Source organism: Dama dama, chromosome 3 (genome assembly GCF_033118175.1).
Source record: "Dama dama isolate Ldn47 chromosome 3, ASM3311817v1, whole genome shotgun sequence".
Taxonomy (NCBI): domain Eukaryota; kingdom Metazoa; phylum Chordata; class Mammalia; order Artiodactyla; family Cervidae; genus Dama; species Dama dama.
In genome coordinates this window covers 59,084,818-59,100,994 of record NC_083683.1, presented here as the reverse complement: position 1 = coordinate 59,100,994, position 16,177 = coordinate 59,084,818, and the positions used below count along the sequence as shown (strand labels likewise).

General features: G+C 42.6%; 1 protein-coding gene across 1 annotated transcript in view; it reads right to left on the bottom strand.

Annotated features, from left to right (window-relative positions):
* BEST3 (bestrophin 3) overlaps positions 1-16,177 on the bottom strand; it is a 46,481-nt gene that overhangs the window by 24,586 nt on the left and 5,718 nt on the right. Inside the window, 3 exon segments of the mRNA XM_061123091.1 lie at positions 3,337-3,489; positions 3,597-3,674; positions 5,647-5,801. Coding sequence (XP_060979074.1) covers positions 3,337-3,489; positions 3,597-3,674; positions 5,647-5,801 — 386 coding nt within the window.

Below are 16,177 nucleotides of genomic sequence, written 5' to 3'. Positions count from 1 at the left end.
TTCTCGGGTACAAATCAGCCAGCAAATATCGAAGGAGTTCTGACAATATGCTAGGCACTTCAAGGGGTGCAGAGCCTGTGCTCTGAAAGAATTTACAAAAGCCCAGGTGATGAGAGAAAATGTAACCGTGGGCAAGGTTAAAGAGCAGAGAAAGACTTAAATCACAATTAAAGAAAATTTTACAAGGAGATTTCACAGTAACTGGACCATAACTACTAAGTGAGTGAGTCAGAGAGCGAGTAAGTCATAAAGCTGGACTTTTTCTTACTTAGTTTTAACTTAAAGGATTTACTGCAACTTACTTAGAAGCTACCTAGGTTTTTATCATATATCTTCTAACAGTTGGTCAGTATTAGACATTCTTACCATGCTCCTGAATTGAACAGCCTTCTTTTAAATTAAAACAACTTTTTTTTTTACCGCACTGCATGCTGTGGGATCCTAGTTCTCGACCAGGGATCAAACCCATTCCATGCTCTGCAGTGGAAAGGCAGAGTCTTAACCACTGGACTGCCAGGGAAGCCCCTGGCTTCTCATCTTCTTGATGAGAGATTTATATGCCAAATGAGACTCACCTGTTTTTTTTTATTCATTCCCTTTGATTTTTTTATTATTTGGATGTGTGTGTGTGTGTGTGTGTGTGCGCGCATGTGTATGGTTTTACATTGGGCTTAAATGTGAAAAACTTACAAGTGTGTAAAAAAGCAGTACCATTGATTAGTTGGGTTCCTAGATTCTGAGACTTCTTGGTAAAAAAGATCTATCTATATATTTTTTTAAGATTTAGGTCTAATCACTTAAAGCTGTTCTCAACATTGAGTGAACATCAAAATGATCTGAAAAGCTTTTAAAGAAAATTGATGGCTAGGTCCCTCCCTCAGAGATTCTGATTTAATGGGTGTGAAGCTGAGCCGGGCATCAGTAGTGAGCAGAGCTCCCAGGAGATTTTAATGTGTGGCCTTTGTTGAGAACCACTGATAGAGAAGGATACCCCCCTGTTCTAAGGGACAGCCCTGGCCGGGCTGGTGCCTGGATCAGTCAGCTACACAGCAATATCCATGAAAGAGTCCGTCAATGCAAGTTCCAAGAGGTTGTCTACCCTTTCCTGCCTGGTGTGAGCATGCGTGCTAAGTCACAGTTATGCCTGACACTTTGTGACCCTATGGACTTCAGCCCTACACGTTCCTCTGCCCATGGGATTCTCTAGGCACGAATACTGGAGTAGGTTGCCATGCCCTTCTCCAGGGGAATCTTCCCAGCCCAGGGATTCCAACTTGGGAAGCCTGTTTTTGCCTGGGGTTTCCTTTAAATAAAATGGGCCGCTGGATGGGTCCTGAAAATACTTTTGTTACATCCAGAATTTCACTTTCCTGACATCAGTCCTGCATATAGTATTACAGTCTACCTTTAACTACCAAAATGATAGCCATGATTTTGAATTGACTGTCACAAAGATAGCCTTTACTCACTTTGAGGCTCTGTTTCTAGCAAATAACTAAGTAATAGATGGTTCATAAGGTTAAGTTGGGTTTTTTACACTTCAATATTTATAAATATTAGAATGGCCAAGACAAAATAGCTGTTTAGAAATTGAGATGCAATCCACTGGATGGGAAAACTCCCTTCTCTCACAGTCGCCTATCTCTTAATGGAGCTAAGATTTTCTTTTCATATTTTGCATTCAAAAATATTTTATAAAGGAAAAGAATGTTAATATTTTATTTTGGGGGGGCCACTCTGCACAGCATGCAGGACCTTAGCTCCCTGACCAGGGATCAAACCCATGTCCCTTGCAGTGTAAGCGGCAATCTTAACCACTGAACCACCAGGGAAGTCCCAAGAATGTTAATATATTAGAGAGCACTTCAAAAGGCAGGAACTGCTGACTGTTCCTTCCAGCCTGGCTGACCACTTCACATGCGGACAAAGTGAAGAATAAAAAGCTCAGCACAACTCAGGCAAAAGGACAATAGAAGACCAGAATGATTGAGGATTGAGTGTTTGGGCCAATTGTGGTGATTTTCTGTTTAAAAAGTTAGAATGTACTTTTTCCTTTAATGAGAAATGAGAGCTGTTAGTCTCTCTTGCTCTTCGTCTTAAATGGGTAAAAATAATCAAGTCTCTGTCATCTGGTTAAAAATGTTTTTGCCATTTGGAAAGGAAATGCCTTTACTCTTTGGAGGGTAACTTGAAATGCCAACATATTTATTTTTTTCCTGGTTAAGATTCAAACCAATGAAAGTAAAGGCGTCTGCAGGGAAAAGGCTGCAACAACCTGGAAGACCTGGATGTGCATGTCGACACGTGTTTTTTTGGAAGGTCAGACATTTGGAATTCTACTTAATTAAGGTTACCTTCAAACTGTCCTTAGATTTCGGTTACCTTAAAGAAGGCATAATCTTTGATCTTTTCTGTTACTTACTAAAGAGAGGGAAGAAACAGGTTTCTGATATTGTTACATACATTGGGGTGGAAGAGAGATGGTGGTGGGAACAAATAAAATTTAATGCTGTGACTGGACTAGTTCTTTTCATTGCTCTGACCTGCTTTTAATTTCCTGGCAAACCAAATGTTGTCATTAATCCTGGTGTTTCTGGTTTTGATTCTGATGAATTCCTTCGAGTCTCAGTTCTGGTTTTAAAAATGGAATGCATTTAATGTCGTGGGGCAGGGAATAGAAACTAACTATTTAGAGTTGAGCAGAGCCAAGATGGTTTAGTCACTCAATCGTGTCTGATTCTTTTCAAGCCATGGACTGCATAGCCTGCCAGGCTCCTCTGTCCATGGGATTTCCCAGGCAAGAATACTGGAGTGGGGTGCCATTCCCTTCTCCAGGGGATCTTCCTGACCCAGAGATTGAACCCACATCTCCTGCATTGCAGGTAGATTCTTTATCACTGAGCCACCTGGGAAGCCCAGAACCAAGATAATAATATAATAATCATGCTTAAGTCTGAGATACAAGACTTCTTATTTACTTTCTTTTACTCTGCCTAGTCGCTTGTTGTGGTATAAAATATCAATGCAGGTATACTTAATACTTTAATTACATTATTGTAATCCTAATGGGAGCATACAAAGACTTAACACGATCAATGGCCATAAAAGAGTAACGTCTTTGCATAAATGAGCTGCTTCAGATCTCCGCAGTACAGTACTCACCACATCCCTGCCTCTCGAACTCCCAGTTGAAAAATGGTAACATCTCAGCTATTAAATGTTAAATCTACCTTGGAGTCACTCATGAACGAATGATTCAGTAATGGATCAGTGTGCAGAGTTTGGAACAGGACCTAGATTGTAGAGAGGGTCTCAGGCACGGAGACTGTTGGCTACCTTGAGCCATCCTGCATAGAAGAAGAACTGTAGGAGAGTGAAGATTGGAATGTAAAGATCTAAGTCATGCCCCGCATAGCCTTTCGTGGGATCCAGAAACTGGCGTCCGATCAGGCAGGCAAAGAAGAAGGTGTAGACAGCCAGCGTGACCACCTGAAACAGAGAGAGTCTGCTGAGAGCACAGCCCTGGCTGCCCCGAGAGAGCCAGCATGCCAAAGTGGGCAATGGGAAGAAAAAACCACGTGCCAAGCATTTGATACCTGGGTGTAAACCAGCGGAATCCCGACCCAGTCATAACCAAATAAGAGGCTGCACCAGGAGCGAAATCGGTTCATTTCCTAAGCCAGAAATAGAGAAAACATGATTTACTAAGATGAAGGGTGCGGTAAATAACATTTACTGGGATTCAGAATATGGCTGTGGCTTTTAGAAATACACCTATAAAATAATGATCACGACTTCAGAAGAACTAGAAATTGGTTCTGAAGTCCACTCCAAAAGGAAAATTTTGAAAATGACAAGCTATTGACATCATTCAATGATGTGCAAAAGGAATAAGTACAGTTGTACAGTTTAAAAAAATATTAAGATAAATCGGGATGGTATAGAAATATCCCCTACTCTATTGAATTCATAATTTCCCACACTATATATATATATATATATATATATATATATATATATATATATAGGCCCAAAGGGGTGGTAGAAACGCAGTAGTTAATATCTTAAACAATCATTTCTAAGTTATGTAGAGAGCAGATTATTTTTTGTTTCCTCTATCTCTTTTGAAAACACGTTTACTGAAGATCCTAGGAAAAAGCCTAAATATATCCTATGCCTTTCCCAATGAAAGAAGACTCTAGAATACTTCTATTGACAGAAAATCTATCTCCGTTAAAGCAGAAAGGACTGAGATCCATTGATTTTTTTTTCTCTACTGAACACAAGTTATTATTTAAGACTGAGAAAGAGTATATGCTAATTTGGGAGCTATTTTAAAATTATTCACTTCTTTTAGCCTAATGAAGGCAGGAGACTGTCATGGCACAAATCTATCTAGTCCATCTATAAATTTGTTTCTCAAATGCATTCAGGATTATTTCATTTAATGAAAACACAGTTTTGTTTCCTGGGTCATCTGGAAAGCTGATTAACTTTGCTAAGTCACTTCAGTCATGTCCAACTCTTAGTGAACTGGCAGACTGTAGCCCACCAGGCTCCTTTGTCCATGGGATTCTCCAGGCAAAAATATTGGAGTGGGTTGCCATTTCCTCCTCCAGGGGATTAACTTTGGGATATTCCAATTTTGGGGAACTTACTGGGGATTTGGGTCCAGGATCCTGGAATTAGGGATGGCAAATATGCCTCTGGGGTGCCAGAACCTTCTGAGCCCTTTGCAGACATTGCTGATCAATCAAGGAACACTTTCTTATAGAGCCTGTTACAAAGCCTGTGTGTGTTAGTCGCTCAGTTCTGTCCTGTTCTTTTCAACCCCGTGGACTGAAGCCCGCTAGGCTCCTCCATCCATGAAATTCTTCAGGTAAGAATACTGGAGTGGTTTCCATTTTCTTACTCCAGGGGATCATCCTGACCCAGGGATTGAACCTGAATCTCCTGCATTGCAGGTGTATTCTTTACACATTCTTTATGTCTGAGCCACCAGGGAAGCCTATTATAAAGCCTTCAGTTCAGTTCAGTTCAGTTGCTCAGTCGAGTCCGACTTTTTGTGACCCCATGGACTGCCACATGCCAGGCCTCCCTGTCCATCACCAACTCCTGGAATTTATTCAAACTCAAGCCCACTGACTTGGTGATGCCATCCAACCATCTCATCCTCTGTCATCGCCTTCTCCTCCTACCTTCAATCTTTCCCAGCATCAGGGTCTTTTCAAATGAGTCAGTTCTTCACATCAGGTGGCCAAAGTACTGGAGTTTCAGCTTCAGCATCAGTCCTTCCAATGCATATTCAGGACTGATTTCCTTTAGGATGGACTGGTTGGATCTCCTTGTAGTCCAAGGGACTCTCAAGAGTCTTCTCCAAAACCATAGTTCAAAGTAGGCTTTATAATGAGTGATGAAAAAGTTGGCTTAAAACTCAACATTCATTACAAAGCCTACTTCTGCTTAAAACAGCCTCTAAGCAATCACCTCCAATCAACCTCAGTTAAAACTGTGTTATATTCTCCTCCTGCATTTGAGGGTTCTAATCCTAGCCCAAAGCGGACTCGTCCAAGTCCAGCCTTTTACATCCAAGTCCCTGTTGGTATCTGATTCATATCTTTTAACTGATGTTTGCAATGTACTTACAGTCATCAGTGATTGAAGATCAACACTGTCTCTGATTCTACCTTCCTTCCGGGCTTTAGCTGCGAGATTTCCAAACCAGATGAATGGAACCCAGTATTTCAGATGAGGAGATTTGAGGTGGTCAAATAATTTTCTTTCATCTGCTGTCATAAAACCTTTACACAAAATAAAGAGATAGGTTATACAGACTTGATTTAGCATTAATATTTGTCTTAGTTGCTCAGGCGTGTCCTACTCTTTGTGACCCCATGGACTGTAGCCCTCCAGGCTCCTCTGTCCATGGAATTCTCCAGGCAAGAATACTAGAGTGGGTTGCCTTCTCCAGGGCATCTTCCTGACCCAGGGATTAAACTGGCATCTCTTATGTCTCCTGCATTGCAGGTGGATTCTTTACCATCTAAGCCACCAGGGCAGCCCCTTAGCATTAATATATTACCCTAAATATTTCAGTGTCTACTATGTGAGCATAGAATGGGGGATATTCAAGAAATAAAAAATAATGTGGTTCCTGTCTCAAGTAGTTTTTACTTGTGTTAGAGAAAAGGAGTATTTACCTCTGTAGGGACTGCTTACATGCATTGCCTCATATACTGATATATAGCTGTGTGTGTGTGTGTGTGTGTGTGTGTGTGTGTGTGTGTGTGTGTGTGTGTGTGATAGCAGGGCCAATAGGAAGCAAGGTGGCATTAAATGTGGACTAGGACATCAGGGGAATGTCTCTTCTTTAGGGTTTGGTAAAATTGAGAACAAGGATACTTAGAATTGTTCGGATTAAAAGAATAAAAGGTGATAATGTATACAAAGCACTTAGTGTTTTGCCAAACAGGTGAATCACATGACTTTTCCTCCTGATGCTTCTTTTCAAATACCTAATTAACCAGGTTCTCTTCTGAGAAGCCTTCCTTGATTCCTTCTGCCTCTCCCTTCAAATCACCATGGGGCTCTGTCTTGCCGTGTGTTATGGCTGTGTCAGACACAAATGTTTCCCCTGATAAGACCCTTTGGGAGGGCATAAAGCATATTATCTACACAGTCCCCACAGCATTTTGCATATACTTTAAAAGCGTTTCTTTGATTTTTTGTGTCTCCATGTGTGTGTGTATGTACGTATATGTGTGCATAACACAATTTGCTTCAGTTTTAAGTGACTTCTCTGAGCCTCAGTTTTCTCATGCGTAAAAGAGAGATAATAATGTCTACTTCACAAGTATGTTGTAGGAGTACCTGAGATGAGGAACATATGTCAAGAGGTTAACATAACACTTTGCACATAAATAACGCTCAGTAAGTGCTAGCACATAATATATGATGTGAAAGTTTACTCATCCTCGACCGCCTGCACACCGAAAGAAGAGACTTGAATAATAGGAGAAGAATAATAAGGTAGCAGGTTTATTTATTAACAAACATTTATGGAGTGTCTGCTATGTAAAAAGCTTTGTTCATATAAATATGTGCTTCAAAAGCTTACTGTTTACACTTGACCTTTTATTTTTTTTTTAATTCAATTTAGTAGTTCAGTTAGCACAAAAATCCTAACAGGCTAAAAAAATATTAATGGGGAAAGTAAGTTTCATTTTCCCAACCAACCAGTTTCCCTCCCTGAAGGGAATCACTGTAACCAGGTTATTGTGTATATTTCCGGAGAAGTATCACAGATTTCATATAGGCCAAATTTTTAAAAACACAAATGACTTTATACTCCATACATGTCTGCCATTTGCTTCTTTGTTTCAAGTTATATCTTGGAGATTTTTTTGTTAAGATGTGGAGAGCAGAATCATTCTTTTTAATGGCTGCATTCTAGTTAGCTTCGTACAGTATTTTACACAACCAGTCTTCTTTTGAACAGAGTTTTAAGTTGTTTTCACAAAGCACCAGGCTGAGGTCCCTGTGCTGCACGGCAACTTCCCACTAGGTATCAATTTTACACGTGTAGTACATATATGTCAATGCTGCTCCCTCAATTCATCCCACCCTCTCCTTCCTACCTGTGTCCAAAAGACCATTAGGGCAAGATTGCTGACCCAGTGTTGCACCTTACAGTCACATGTGCCTTTGCCTTAGCTCAAATGCCTTTTAGAAAATACCTGTGCCTTTGCCTTATCCCCAGAGGTCTTGATTCAATTGGTCTAGAGTAAGGTCCAGGGGTAAGCAAGCTTTTAAATCTCCCTGGGTGATCTAACGAATTGGGTCCAGGCAGTTGCATGTTTACAAATCTCTGCAGGAAATTCTGAACCACAGCAATGCTTGGAAAATCACTGCCTCACTGAATGAAGATTCTGTTAACTCAGTTTGAAATAAACAGAGTAACAATTACAAGGTGAGTATTTACCAACAAGAGACTGGTTTTAGATAATACTCAGGTTATTTACATTAGCTTTGAAAAGGTCTGCCCACGCCAGGAGAACTGAACTCTCTCTGGAGGGCAAAAATAAGAATCAGCCCAATAATGCTTGTCTTGTTCCTCAGTGCATTTCAAAGTTGTTGCATGATCTAGATAATCCATTTGGGTTTTTGTTTTAAAAGACTTGCAGGGTATGATTAAATCTAATGATAAGAAGTCAATAGATGAACTTGACCTGTGTTGGCTCTGTGCTTAAAGACCTACTGCAACCTTTCATCCTTTCCCTGGAAGCCTGTTCTCAGACATTTCATATCAATTGTCTAACAGTTACAGTCTTGGGATTTATAATGCAATTGCCAAAAATGACCGCATTTGTATACTTGGCTGAAATCTCTGTCATTTGACCAAAGAATAACTTTACCTCTGGTTATTTTTTATTCAGGAGTATGGATCAAATTGTGCTGGCAAGTCCTTTCTTGGCTTCTTAGCAGAAAGCAAATGTGCAGAGTGAGGAATTAATGCAAACACTAAAGCAAGAGTTAGGTACCCCCCTCCCCCCATCCCTATCGTGTAGCAAACCCATTGGTTGAAAAGGGACACGTAAAGTTAGGAAAGCAGGGGGTTTTAAATGTTCAGTCCCAATTTACTGAGTACTTTGCTAGGTGCTGTGAAAAATGAACCAGACACTAATGTGTCCTCCAAGAGTATACAGGCAGAATAATTTTTATTATTTCCTTCAGGGTTACACGTCTTATACAAAGTAACCCTATCTTTGGAAATTGAGTTACTGGTCCCTTGAAAGAAAAGTCTAGATTGTTAGTGAAATCAATTCAGAGAGCATTTGTTATTAAATGGAATGCTATCCTCATCAGTGCTTCAGACCATTTTAACCAGAGATCATTGATATTTTCAGAATGTGGTCATTATCCTCGTCTCTAAGGCTATGTTCACCACAGGTATCGATTTGCTGCAGTTTGGCAATATCATCAGTTGGCTGATCCTCATGTTACCCTGTTTCCTTCACATATCTATCTTCATGCCACATTTCCTCAGACCCTATCCACACTCCTAACATTGCTATTTTATCTTGCTATTGCATCTGGCTTGAATTTCTCTTGCTATCTCTTTTCCTTCTGGTTTTCTGGCTAGTTGAGCTCCGCTCAGCAATTTTCATATTGCTTATACCAAAGAATACTTTTTAATATTTCAAATTAGAGTAAATATACATATATATATATATATGGATATGTAATTATGCATACACACAGGGGCTTCCCAGGTGGCGCTAGTGGTAAAGAACCCACCTGCCAATGCAGGTAGACAGAAGAGACATGAGTTTGATCTCTGGGGGGGAAGATCCCCTGGAGGAGGGCATGTCAACCCACTCCAGTATTCTTGCTTGAAGAATCCCTTGGACAGAGGAGCCTGGCAGGCTATAGTCCATAGGACACAACTGAAGTGACTTAGCACGCATGCATGCACACACACACACACACACACACACACACACACACACACGTTTATATTTTCTTGTGACTTGAATTGTGGCTTGATGGAGTAGGATCTGCTACTTTAAGGCAAAATTTTACTGCTTTAAAAAACCAAAGGACCAATGAAGTCCATTAATCAACAATATTCCAGCAATTGCAGATTTGGTTGCAGCTGAGACAGATGTCTTTTGCCTTTAAAGCAGAGATGCCCGTGAGGCTCTATTAAGAGAAGAGCTAAGAGCTCTGCTTCTCAAAACTTTTAGCAGGGTTTATTGCCAATTCTTTCTGAAAGAGTAACTTGTGCATTCAGCATCTCAGCTGTTCTCAGAGAGGTGACTTCTTCGGAAGCATTGCAGTGAGCCTGATTCATTTTCCTCTGTGTACTTTCCAAATGAATGGAATGAAGCCACTAGATTCAGCTGCAGCTGTTCTTTAAATTCAATGGTAGAAGTTCAGAAATCCCTGTCAACTGGGAAAACCAAGAGAAGGCAAAAATGCGACTGAGAGAGAGATGCAATCTCAGTGTGAAGGCATTGTGGAAGGTAGTATTCAGACATATTTTTTTTTCTCTATGAACCACAGAAAGAAAGATATCCTAAAACAATTATTGGCTTTTCTGCATGAGGTGCCCCTTGATTTTTCTGCTCTGTTCCATTCCATTCCATAAAAATGCTGGCTCCAAGCCATTAAAATGATTTAAGAACCCAAGAATAAGCTACAACCCACAATTTGAAAAGCTTGAGATAAGATACGGTTGAGTAAAGTCAGTTTCTGGGGTAGCAATGCTGAACACAGACAAAAACTCCTCTATTTCCCTAATGTGAGCAAAACATCTCCAGTCAGCCATACCTGTCTCTAAATTAGTATCCCATTTGGTAGCTCACTGCCTTCTACACATGACTCACTGGAAATACCATTCACAAAATCACTGCTCTTAACTCCTCGCCTGTCCAGGTGGCCCAGAATTCCATTTGCGCTGGGTAAATAGATCTGAGACAATTTGCAGATAAAGTTGGAGGAGTCAATAGATGTGCTCTGGTGCAAGACTTTGCTGCACATTAGAATGGCCTTGGGAGCTTTTAAAACTCCCAGTGCCCAGGTCATACCGTATACCTATTGAATGTTACTGTCTGGGGATGTGAGCCAGGCATCGGTATTTCTAAAAGATCCCTAGTGATTCTATCTTATAACAAAGTTTGAGAACAACTGCATCTCATGCAGAATCACACAGCAAGCTGGACATTTTAGCATCCTTGCTCTGGGTCAAGCATAGTGCTTCTGGAGAGCTTGTTTAGAAGTGGATTTCTGGGTCCCAAGCCCCAGAGAGTCAGATTCATAGGCTGTCTGGGAAGCTGTAATTTAAATAAGCACCCTTGATAATTCATTGAATGTCGTGATCTATGGTCATCCTTTGAGAGGCATTGATTGATGAGTCTTGATTTAACTCCTAAAACAGAGCTGTGAAAAGTGAAAGTCACTCAGTCGTGTCTGACTCTTTGCGACCCCATGGACTGTATAGTTCCCACGAGAATTCTCCAAGTCAGAAAACTGGAGTGAGTAGCCTTTCTCTTCTCCAGGGGATCTTCCCAACCCAGGTCTCCTATGCTGCAGGCCAATTCTTTACCAGCTGAGCCACAAGGGAAGCCCAAACGGAGCTTGTGGGAACCTTCAGACACTGAGCCGAGACTGCCCATCCATGGCAGTTATTTCAAGGATGTGTGGTCTTTCTGGCCCATGTACATCCAGTGTGCATAGGTGAGTCAAGTTTCACTCACAAGATGACATTCAGTCTGTTCTGGGCTCATCATGTGAGACTATAGGCGTAACTGACTCAGACTGTTAAAGTTCGGCCAACAGAGTAAAATCTGGCACAGCCGTGAATACCACTGTCCCCTTGATCATGCCTCCTGTAGCACAGAACAGTGGGAAATTTCAGAGAGACCAGGGAGCCCCAGCACCACAGAATGCATCCAGATAATGTGAACAGCAGACCACAGGGCAGAAAGTCAATATTATACAGAATCTATTCTGTTTTACTTAGTGAGAGAAGATCACAGATTAAATGATCTAAGTGTGGGGCTGGCCTTCCGGTCAGTGTATCTAGAGTTAGAACTTTTATCTCAACAGTCATTTGATAATTGGGAGCTTACTCAATTGTATTTATGCCTGTTAACTATATGTGTCGCTAAAAATTCTGATGGGATGTCCGCAGGCTCTCTCTCATCAGAGCAGAAGCTCAAGGAACTTCACGTTAAGATTCCAGGCCTTTGAGAAAACAGAAGTGCCCTTTCCCTAAATTTTACTGTCTTTTAACCACTCTTACAGGCTACCATGCACAAAAGGAAACTTATCCAGAGAAACAGAAATGCAATGCAGTGATGTCAGTTTCAACTGTAAATATATTTGTGCTTCTTTCTGAAAATGATTCATAGAAGAAAAGATTTGTAGCAATCTTTACTGACGGTTGAGGACAGGGACCACACCCACACTTGCTTTCAGCTGCGCTCCAGTGCTCAGCACAATGCCTGGCATACGGTCTGTGTGTGCATGCTAGTAGCTTCAGTTGTGGCTGACTCTTTGTGACCCTGTGGACAGTAGCCTGCCAGGCTGCTCAGACCATGGAATTCTCCAGGCAAGAATACTGGAGTGGGTTTCCATGCCCTTCGCCAGGGGATCTTCCCGACCCAGGGATTGACTCTGCATCTCCTTCTTGCATTGCCAGGCGGGTTCTTTACCAATAGTGCCACCTGGGAAGCCCCAGTATACTGTATCCACTCAATAAATCTTTGTTAAATGAGCAAACGCATGACAGATTTAGCAAACAGATTTAGTACTGTTTCTTTTAGAAGAATGTATACCATTTCCCTTTACCTATTTTTGTGCTTCTGGTGAGGAATTATGAAGGGAAATGTTTTCTTCTCCTGGTCACTGTGAAACTCCAGATAAAATATTTTGATTCAGTCTCACCGTAACGTAAACGCAATTAAGGCCATCACTTAAATTGGCAAAGATCTGGAATTGAGCCACTGACTCAACTTGGAATGAGTGACATCTTCCAAGACAGGTGATTTAAGTGACTGGAATTTTCCAGGGTAGGTTTGTAGCCAAGAGGGAAAATAACAGAGGCTCCTGGGTTGCAGCTCCTCTGGCAAATAAATGTATGAAAATGGACCAGTGCGGGGAACTTTCAGCATAATAAACACTTTTTTTGCATTTGATTGCTGTATTTCTATTTTCATGGGAGCGTAAAGAACTTTTAATTTATAATCTGGGAAATGTAACCTGTAACATCAAAGTTTATGTACTTCCCAGAATAATGATTCTTCTAACTTCCTGGAATAATGTAACTTGAGTGTCCAACTTAACAGCAAGGAATGTTCAAGGACCAGCAGGTAAATGACCTAGTCCACAAGTGTGGAGCCCCTGGCTGGGGTCTTAGGGTAATATTTCCAGAATTTGCCAAGCTCCTCGGCAGCCACTGGCATAGGTCATCCTGTTTGTCGTGAGTTACGCCATCCTGTTTATCATGAGACATTCTGTCCCTAACTTGCCAGCTCCCAGCTCCATATGAGACAAGGTGGAGACCCAAAATCCCCAGTCAATGACCACCCCTTTCCATAGGAATTTTCTTTGTCCTGAGGCCATAAAAAGTGGCCACAAGCCCATGTAAGAGGTCTGCTCGCCCTCAAGCTGGCGCGCTCTTCTGACAGCATCTCTCACTCTGCTCTCCCTTGAGTCAGCTCCTCCTGGTCTGTTAGGAAGTCAGCCTGCTGTCTTTGCAGTGCCCCTTACTACCTCAGTCCTTTGTTCTCAACAAATTCTCTCTTCTAAAATACTCTGTGTCTGGAAATTCTTTTCCAACCTGTGCTCAGACTGCTTCAACCACCAGCTCTAGTCAAGCAATTGCCAGATGCTTCAGAAGAAAATGCTGCTCTTTATTCTCTCCACCCCTCCCTCTTTTTCTCCTGCTAGTCCTGAATCTTTGTGACAGGGACCCTCCCTGAAGCCATCCAAAGAGGATGGAAGGAAATTGCCATTGCCCTCAAGTTCACTGTTTCTCAGAGTGCGATCCAGAGACGCCCCCTTGCCTCGAAGTCTCCAGAAGCTTGTTAAATATGCTCATTCCTAGACCCCACCCCAGACCTACTGAATTGCTAGGAGTGGTATCTTAGGACCTGCAGTTTTAGCCATACTGATTTAAGTTTGAGAAGATTTACTTCCCTGATAGGTGGCTTTATGTGGGGAAGTCCACTGAGGTTTTTGTGCCCCCAACATTGCCCCCCTGCTTTGTCCCCTCTCCTTAGGGGGCCCCTGTTTCTACGACCAGCCCTCTCTGCCCTCAGGCGGAGCAGGTGCCCTGGCTCTGGGCTCGGGGCATCTGCCAAACATTTTCCGCCATGCCTGAACTTCCTGTTCTTCCCAGAAATGTTGGCACAGGCCAAGGACAGGCAGAGAGGAGACGTGTGCCCGTCTGGGGGGGCCTGGAAGCCAACGCCACGTGCAGACTGAGCCAGGCCTCTCTGTTAAAGAAGGCCGGTGCCACCAACAGACAGAGAGGCTGCCCCCCGATGTGGGTGGCAGTGGGGCAGCCCGGAAGGACCCTGTCTCCGAAGCATGTGCCCCAGCTTGGAAGGCAGAGGCTCGAGCCTTTGCCCCACCAGGTAATACATAAACCTGGTATTCCTGTGGGCACATGCGGATCCACCACCCCTTTTTCTGCCTTTTGAGAAAACACTTATAAGTGAAAAAGAGCAGTAGAGACCTCTGCTGCTGCTGCTAAGTCGCTTCAGTCGTGTCCGACTCTGTGCGACCCCATAGATGGCAGCCCACCAGGCTCCACCGTCCCTGGGATTCTCCAGGCAAGAACACTGGAGTGGGTTGCCATTTCCCTCTCCAATGCATGAAAGTGAAAAGTGAAAGGGAAGTCGCTTAGTCGTGTCCGACTCCTAGTGACTCCATGGGCTGCAGCCTACCAGGCTCCTCTGTCCACGGGACCTTCCAGGCAACAGTACAGGAGTGGGGTGCCATTGCCTTCTCCAGTAGAGACCTCTACACTGTCAGAATTAGTCATGACCCCAGAGTGCACTTGCAAAGGCTTTAGCCCCCCTCCTATCTCCCTCACTTCTCTTCCTCCTTCAGACTCTTCCCACAAACTGACCAAAAGCCCAAAGTGAGAATGATGCTTGTTGTGTCCAGGCAGGTCTAATTCAGGTCCCCTAGATCAGGGGTCCCCAACCTCCGAGTGATGGACTGGTACTGGCCTGTGGCCTGTTAGGAGCCGGACTGCGCAGCAGGAGCTGAGCGGCAAGGGAGTGAGGGGAGCTTCATCTGTGTAGCGCCCCCATCGCTCATGTGACTGCCTAAGCTCTGCCCCCTGTCAGTTTCTGCACAATGGTGAGCTGTATAATTATTTCATTATATATCACAATGTAATAATCTTGGAAATAAAGTCAACAATAAATGTAATGAGCTTGAATCACCTCGAAGCACCCCCCATCCCATCAGTTCATGGAAAAATTATCTTCCATGAAACCAGTCCCTGGTGTCAAAAAGGTTGGGGATTGCCGCCCTAGATGATGACCTCTGAGCAAACTGCTGCCCAAAGCCACCCTACATCTCTGGAGCCTCTAGCATGGTCGAAACCTTGAATTCACCCTTTTTTTTTTTAACTGTTACAGCTTTGTTTTTAGTAATGAATTAGTTGGTGAATGCCAAAGCTTTTTACCCCAGGGATGAGAAAAAGGATTAAAAAATAAGCATCTCAGAAAAGATTCAGAACTTCTCAAACTCCAGTGTATAGACAAAGCAGCACAAGAGCATGATTAACTGCAGATTTCCTAGGCCTTCCATGGTTCTGATTCAGTAGGTCTGAGGCAGGAGCCAGGATTTTGCATTTTAAATAAACAACTCAAGTTATTCAAGGTGTAAAGGGCCCATGGGCCTGCAGATCATACCTTGAGACATACTTGTTTAAATGCACATCAAGGAGCAAATGATTTCATATGCCCTTGGAATGGTTGGGGTGCTGGTGGTTGGAGAGAAAGAAGTATTGGAGTATTCTAAATGTCTTGGAAAGGGGGAGAGGGTGGATGCAAGTAACCAAAATAGGCATTTGTGTAAGTTTGATAATGAGTGAGCATTGGTGTTATGAAAAGTGCACCTAAAAGAAATGAATTCATATCATTAAACATCATTCTCCCACTCATCGCACAATTTCTACTTGCCCCTCAGACCTGAGAACAACTCAGGCCTGCCTCGTTGAGCTCATGTCTGACTTGGGGTCCCAAAAGGGGCTTCATTGCCAGCTGCCCTTCCACCTCCCCACTTGCTGTTAATATGAAGGTGACGTTAAGAGGAGGAGATCTACTCTGAGAATTGGGCCTGGAGTTCCGATTCCTGTCAAAATGTGCCCTCTTCTCTCCAAGGATGTGTCAGGACTAGAGGTACCTTTATCCATCCGAGTAAACTTTAGCTCTCACTCATCCTTTTGGAATGAGCCAAATCTTTCTCATTTGTTTTTATAACATTTTCCAGAGGTCAAAATTCTTATCTCATTCTATCCTTTGGATATTAGAGTAAGAAAATTAACCTGTCAAGTGGCATTTTCAACCTGGTCGTTCTGAAGCAGTGTTCCACTTTTAAATTTGGAGGACGGGTGGCAGTTAATTTTTCTTTAAGTTCTGACCGGTTTTAC